The 8,002-nt window shown below is 35.4% G+C and overlaps 1 protein-coding gene across 1 annotated transcript; it reads left to right on the top strand.

The window, feature by feature from the left end:
- Positions 1-312: 312 nt before the first annotated feature.
- Positions 313-6,786, top strand: LOC308649787 (serotriflin-like; the record flags this gene model as incomplete). Its single annotated transcript, XM_081295627.1, has 6 exons — positions 313-384; positions 2,226-2,316; positions 3,566-3,711; positions 4,573-4,667; positions 5,407-5,495; positions 6,740-6,786. 6 exons carry the CDS (start codon positions 313-315, stop codon positions 6,784-6,786), a joined length of 540 nt encoding a protein of 179 aa, XP_081151753.1.
- Positions 6,787-8,002: the final 1,216 nt, after the last annotated feature.

Raw genomic sequence — 8,002 nt, 5'->3', positions numbered from 1 at the left:
CATGTAATTCTCAAAGCACAGTCCCTGAGTACTTACTAGAAATGCAAATTATCTGGCCTCACCCTGGCTTCCTGAATCAGAAACTAAGAGATGGAGGGTAGCATTCTGCAGGTTAAAAAGTCCTGGGTAACTGCTGTCATTATTAAAGTTTGAGATCATAAAACTAAACATTTTATCAATTACTATATTGATAGAGTAAATTTTAATTCTGTTACTTTGATATTCAATGTTGCAACTTTGTTAACTTCTTGCTTCTTTTTAAAGGCGAATGTCTCATTTTTCTCTTTATTGACCCATCATCCTTCAGTTCAAATGGAGATTACTAATAAGCACAATGATCTTAGGAGGATGACAAATCCTAGAGCTAGCAATATGCTTAAAATGGTAAGCCTATATTGTCAATGAATCATTACAATCAGCATTTAGCCATTAAACAAAGGACATTAAACCAGGACCTATAGTTTTAAAATAATCTGTTTATATTACTGGATAGTTGTCACCTCAGTGTCTGGAACTGGCCATTAAATATAAAATTTTGAACTGAAAAACAAAAGTTAATTCTATAAGCAAGGATGGGGGTATAGTTAATGGGTAGATGATATGCAAGAAACCTTACAGATTAAATAAAATGAATAGACACCAAACTGCAAATGAAATCTTAGGATCTATAATAAAATATGGTGAATAGGTTTGTAAATTGAAAGTCTTGCTCTTTTCTGCTATGATTAGTTCTTAAGTTATATAATATATATGTATTTAGACAGTACACTAATCAAAGGGTCATATGAAGATATTTATTAGCATGATAGAATGCTTATACCAAAATACAACAAAGCAGGAGATATTTATACACATAAAGAATATCAGGAGGATATGATGGTTGGTTTCAGGCTAGTTATTTAATCTGTAAGTTCCTTAAATTTCTTTCTAGTAGTGGAATTAACTCAAAATTTGCTGTACCTTTGTGAGAATAAATAGAAATGATATTAATGTAAATAAAAAGCCATGTATGTATGAGTACTTAACAAAAATTAGTTTTTTCTTTTTCTTCTAAATTCAAGTATTTAAAGTGTTATCATATGAAAAATAGATTTGTTGGGACAGAACAAATATCTTTGGAAGTATATATAGCTAGGTAAGTTTTTAAAACCAAAACTAGCAATTTGCTACAATAATCTGTCTTAGAAGGCATATATTTCATTTACAGGCTAAATACTATCCTTTACAGGAGTTTTCCCTTTTTTAAAATATTTTTGTAGTTGTAAATGAACACAATATCTTTATTTTATTTATTTATTTTTTATGTGGTGCTGAGGATCTAATCCAGTGCCTCACACTAGGCAAGCGCTCTACCACTAAGCCACAACCCCAGCCCTAGAGGAGTTTTCAATGACAAATAAGAAATAAAATCTGTTCTCTCTTTAATTCATTTCAATTCTGAGATGCTATGAAAGTTGGTGCTCAATCTAGATATCAGGAAGGAATTTTTCTACTGAGTATTTCTTTTCTAAGTAGTTCTTTTGTGCCGGGTGCAGGGAATAAATACCTCATGACTCTAATAAGTAACTGATGTTGCCTTCTCGAAGATATAAGATAACTTTGCTCTCATCCTACTCTGAAAAATTCTTTCTTCTTCAAAAGCAATCTCTAGGAATCTTTGCTTAACTTGTAAGAATTATAATAATAAAATATTTATTTATATTGATTTTCCTAGATTTTTTGAAATTTTGGGATATGGGATAGAGTGGGCATTTATCTTTTCCTTCACAACTGTGAAGTATAACACAGACTTTTCTAATGTTGAATGTAGCATCTGAGAGTATATTAGTCTATGAAAACTATTACATTTATAGTACCAATTACAGGGGCCAAACAGCACATGCTTAGATCTCAGTTCTTATTAGTTAGATATAATCATTTTAAAAAATGTTTTGTCCTTCTAAAAGATTATGCCCACAGTTTTAAAATGTTTATTGTGCTTCTGGAACACTAGATGACTATTTTTCCCAAAATATTTTATTCTATGATCCTCAGATAGATATATTGTGGTAACTCAATAATTTAGGAAGCAAGAAATGTGTCTTTTATTAGAATCGGGGGAAAATGAGAAATGATAGAAAATGATTCTTCAGACAGGTGTTTGTTTTCAACATAGTCATATACTTAACCATTATATTGTGAAACCATCCTATTTTAACTTGTAAATGTTTGTCATGTGTTTTGAGAACTGGAATGCTGAAGTTGCCAAGAATGCTGAAAAGTGGGCAAACAGGTGCACCTTGTCTCACAGCTCAAGAAGTCAACGAAAAGTTAGCTGTAAGTCAAACCTCTAATGACTAATGTGGTGGCATCTTTTTTTTATTTTTTAGTTATAGGTGGATGCAATATCTTTATCTTATTTATATGTGGTGCTGAGAATCAAACCCAGTGAGCCCTCTAACTCTGAGTCACAACACCAGCTCCATGTGGTGGCATTTTTAAAAGCTAAAGATTAATTAACTATGAACCAGCATGGTAGTGTATGCCTCTAATCCCAGAGCTCCAGAGTCTAAAGCAGGACAATCCAGAGTTCAAAGCCAGCCTCAGCAATGGCCAAGCACTAAGCAACTCAGTGAGACCTTGTCTAAATGAAATACAAAATAGGGCTGGGGATGTAGCTCAGAGGTCCAGTGTCCTTGAGTTCAATTCCCAGGACCCTCTCTCCCACCCCTACCCTGCCTGCCCCCCCCCAAAAAAAAGATTAACTATGAATGAGGAAGAGAATAAGTTTGGGAATGAAGGACTTGCTTTTATATATATATATATATCAGTTTTGGTCTTCTCATCCACCCTCACACTCATTTATATACTTCCAGTCTTTTCTTTTTCAAGACTCATCCTAAAATGACTTTATTCCTGCTGCTTCACACCAGATATTTAGATTTCTATCTGAGAAGCAGTGAAAAGCAAAAGTTAGGACAAAAGAGAACAAAAATAGATTGTTTTAAATATTTTTGGAACTTAAGTCCACTTAGATATTAATCGTCCATGGTAGACATATGCCAAGTTTTATTCTTCAAAATCTAAAAATCTCCCACTGAGAATATTATGGCCAAACCCATCAGACCATGAGCTCCTGGCGAAAATTATTACTTTATTTTTATAAGGAATATTTTATTATTACCACTTAGGATAATTTTCCAGAGCATAAGTGAAAATCAGTTCCTTCCAATTCTGAGACTCTGTGAAAGTTGGTACTAAATCTAGTTTATAGGAAGGAATTTTTCTGCTGAGTTTTTTTCCAGAAAGAAAGCTACATAATCAGTTTGAAAACAAAGCAATAATTACATTTTTAAAAGGTCTATTCATTCATGGAAAGGAGGAAAAGCAAGTGATTCCAAGTCACAGATCAATGCTTTTGAAGTTGATAACTGGATTTCTGCTACAAATCAGTCAGTTGAAGATAACTGTACATGAATGAGAAGCAATATTGATCTTGGAAACTAAAATATTTTAATAATTTTCAATGAGAAATCTTTACAAGTACTGATTTAACTACTGGTTCATTATCTTTTCTAATTTTTAGTTGCTAATTGTGGAGAGAATTTATTCATGTCCAGTGCTCCCTTACCATGGTCACATATAATCCAAGTTTTTTATGATGAAGTTAAAAATTTTAAATATGGAGTTGGAGATATTCGAGCAAATTCTAAAACTGGTCATTATACCCAGGTAAAAACATAATGCCAAAACCTTAATGCTTCTCTTTCTTCTATCATCCCAAACTAATCTTTTTCCTCAGTTTTGCCTGGAGATGCCACATACATCTGACCTATGGTTATCTGAGTTTGTGTATGAAAACTACCCTGCTTTATGAAACATACATTACCCATCAATAGCCACTATTTCTAGGATATTTTCAAACACCTATGTGATTTTTGTGATTTTGGATTTACCACAATAGAGTCTTTCAAATAATGGCCATAGGAGTAAAATAATAAAATTATCTCAGTTATATTTAGGCAACATTAAATTATCTTGAAGCAAAGAAACAAAAGCTTTGAGCTATTTTCACTGAGCCAGTCACAGCTTGAAATGCTAAAGAGAAAATGATAATCATGAAGTATGTACTTGTATGCATACAAAGTATTTTTAATAGTATTGAATAAGTAATTTTTGTATTTTTGTGACACTTTTTTGTGAAAATTGATATATCTGCAGAAAGGCACAAGGTTGACATGATTTCCTATTGTTTTTCCTGCAAAACTTGAATTGCAGTTTGCTACTTTTCCTGGTGGCCTGATACCCACTTGCCCACTTCTTTACTAATCACAGGGTGGTTCAACAGTTTTAAAAAATGTATCATGGATGTATAAATCTTCCTGTAACTTTAAATTAGGTTCTATAATTGAAAGGAATTTTTTAAAAGAGTAATCATCCAGTTTTAGATGGAAATTGGAAGCCAATATTTTTCAGCTTTTAAAATTCTCTTCATTGATAACTTTTAATCAGCAATTAAGAAACAAAATGTCATATAATGTGAACACTATCAATTTAATCTAAATGTTTTTATTTTAAACTTTTCTCCTGCAGCTTGTTTGGGCCACTTCCCACGAGATTGGTTGTGCCTTAGCCCACTGTCCTCACATGCACCTCTCCTATTTCTACGTTTGTCATTATTGCCCAGAGTAAGTACTGCACAGAGGATCTTTTTTGGCCTATGGTAGGTCAATGGTCTGCACTTGGGCTATGAACCAACTCCTTTTGTCAATCTGAGCTTATAAGGTACATAAAGACATTGAGCATGGATTTGGAAGAAAGGGGAGCACTGGAAAAGACAAGAAACAAGCAGTATGTTCTAAGGGGTGATAAAACCAGGGAGCTGATGGCATCATGTATAGAGCATGGGCTCTGTGGACCATCAGACTCAAGGACAAACATTGGCATGGTTACTTGCTAGCTGTGTGGGCTTCAGTTCACCAAAAACTTAATAACCTGGAGCTCCTTTCCACTTAGGTATAAAGAGGCAGTAGCAATGTATCCAGGGATTTTTATTAGGATTAAATATGATAAGTCATAATAAGTGCCTGGCATAGTTGACATTAATAAATTTGCAATGAAAGAAAAATTATCTAATAAAGAAGCAAGACATATTTGCTCTGATTGTTAGGAACTTCACTGTAAATTTGTCCTCTGTTTGTATGCCTTTTGTCTATTGGAAAGGTGGTCCAATTCTGACTCTTTTCTTCTACATATATTTAAATCCTGAATAATTTATCTTCAATTTATTTTTATGGCTCCTGCCTTCAGAAATCTTTCTCTTCCTTTTGTGAGTTCCTCTGACTGTTGTGTAGTCCACACACACGGTAAAATCTCGAATTCCTTAATGTTGTCACTAATCCATTCCTCCAAATATTTCTTTGCCAGGGGAAACAATAGAAATACAAAGAAGACCCCATATAAAAAAGGAAAACCATGTGGGGACTGCCCTAATCACTGTGATAATGGGCTTTGCAGTAAGTCATTTATGTTCTTTATCAAATGATGTTTCCATGTACTCTGATCTTATATGGAAGACAGGCTGAGATTTCACCCTGATACCAGCATGTCCCCATCCTGCTTCTGGGCCCTCCTTTTCCTACTTCAGTCCTTCTGCTCTTGATAACAAACACAGAATTAAAAGTTCTGGTGGTAAGTGCAGCTGCTATTTCAGGATGACACTAACTGAAGTAAGATAAAAATAGTCATGCTGGCCTGGCATAGTGGTGCACACCTCTAATCCCAGTGGTTGGGGAGGCTGAAACAGGAGGATGGTGAATTCAGAGCCAGCCTCAGTAACTAAGCCCTAAGCAACTCAGTGAGACCCTGTTTCTAAATAAAATATAAAAAAGGGCTGGGGATGTGACTTAGTATTTAAGCGCCCCAGATTCAATCCCTGTACAAAAAAAAATAGTAATGCAAAACAAATTTAAGCCATGCCAAAGTGGAGTTGAATTTTCCATTTAGCTCCCTTTAGAATCTTCAACTTGTCTTTAGTTAAGGAAGGGAAAAACAGATGTTTAGAAACTAACTAACTATAAAAAGTTAGGTAGGGTCAGGCTCAATTTGCTCCTACCCTTAATAAAAATCAGGAAATATAGGAAAAGAAAAAATGGTTTCTCTCTAGCAACCATACATCATGGGAATCAGGCACCTGAAAAAGAATACTGGTCTATTTTAAACACATATGTTGAAGGTTCCAGCAAGTTTTCTACTACTCCCCAAAAACTACACACACACACACACACACACACAGCAGAATCACTGCTAGTCTGGGCTACTTTTCTTTTGTTTGGTTGCTACTCCACACCTGTGTGTTGTTGCCTGAAACATGAGCTGCTTTTATGCTCCTACTTACAACCCTTGCTCTTTTCTATCATTTCTCTGTTGTACAAACTTATAAAACAACACACATACACTCACACATGCATGTGCTGGGCTAATATATTGAGAAATAAATTTATTTCTGTTACTGTACACTTTATTCAAACAGTGTAGAAAATTTCTTTGTTTTCTTAAAGCTCTATGTTTTGAGAATTCTATATCTGCTACATCATGTATGTCTATTAAAATAATTTAAGCCTGTTTTCCCTTATTTATATAAGGAGAATTAAAGAAATGAACAATTACAGAAAAAGTGAGTTTTTCTTGAGATGATACAGTTTGGGGAAAGTAATACTATAGACTAAGAAACACCATTTTGTCTTTTGTTTCATTTTAGCCAATCCCAGCAAGTATATTGATAGGTTCTTCAAGTGTGTGATTTAGTCAAAGAATTCGGGTGTGATATAAACATCACAAAAGAAAACTGCAAAGCTACCTGCAGATGCTCTTCTGAGATAAAATAATAACATGGCAACATTTCTTCTCAAGAGTAAAGTGACTCCAATTAAATCACTGCAAAATTCCATTGTCTTTTTCTTAATGAGTATAGTTTTGAAGCTGTGTTTTATACAATACATCCTAATACCTTCACCCATTGTATTTGTTAATACAAGAATAAGGAAAAATTGGTGATGAGAACAATAAATTCAAAAACTGAATAACAGATAAAAATATAATGCTGAATCTAATAATCTTTATTATAATTGGTAAGACATGTTTACAGCTTTGTGTAATTCACAAATAAATGTGTTCAAAACATTTAAAACCTAGGGCTCAGAAATCTTTTCCTATTCTAAAGCATTAAAAACTGCATTGGACCAGGTATGGTGGTGCACATCTGTAATCCCAGCAGGTCTGAAGGCTAAGGCAGGAGGATAGTAAGTTCAAAGCCAGCCTCAGCAACATAGTGAAGCCCTAAGCAAATTAGTGATTCCCTGTCTTTAAATTAAAAAAATAAAAAAGTTTGTGGATGTTGCTCAATGGTTAAGCACCTCTGGGTTCAATCTCTAATAGAAAACTGAAAGAAAAAATGATAGAGTGCCAGGGATCCCAATGGCAATTGTGCCACCCCTGAGATTTGGTGGATCCCCTCCGGCCAAGCCCGCACTGACCCCCGGGCTGAGTACGGGATTTCAGACGGGGAAGGAAGCGATACACTCCCATCCCCCACAATGGAAACTCCACCAAGGCAATCAGCGGCCACCATCTTGGAGAGCTGAAGTATCCACAGCCATTCTCTGACAGACTGCAACAATAAAATAGGTCTGTGTCACTCAGCCCATCCCCCATACATCTGGGAATTCGCATAAAATCTCTCCTAGGCTTTCCGGGGGAGGGAGTATCAGAGTGAGCCTGCATAAAGACTAGGGGAAAACTAGAGACACCTGACCTTCAACTCCCCCTCCCATCAGCAGCCAAAACGAAACCTGTCTAGCCAGTGCTGGGGGAGGGGCAAGCAGAAAAAAACAAAACAATAGAGTGCCGGGGATCCCAATAGGCAATTGTGCGACCCCGGAGATCCGGGCTGACTGATTCCCACGGCCTGCCCCGCGGCTACAGAAGGCGGGACACCGCAGAGAAGCGATTAATTAGCAAGCAG

Source organism: Spermophilus citellus (assembly GCF_964194105.1).
Source record: "Spermophilus citellus genome assembly, chromosome: 5".
Taxonomy (NCBI): domain Eukaryota; kingdom Metazoa; phylum Chordata; class Mammalia; order Rodentia; family Sciuridae; genus Spermophilus; species Spermophilus citellus.
The sequence above is the reverse complement of the archived record's forward strand: the minus strand, read 5'-3'. Positions and strand labels throughout refer to the sequence as shown.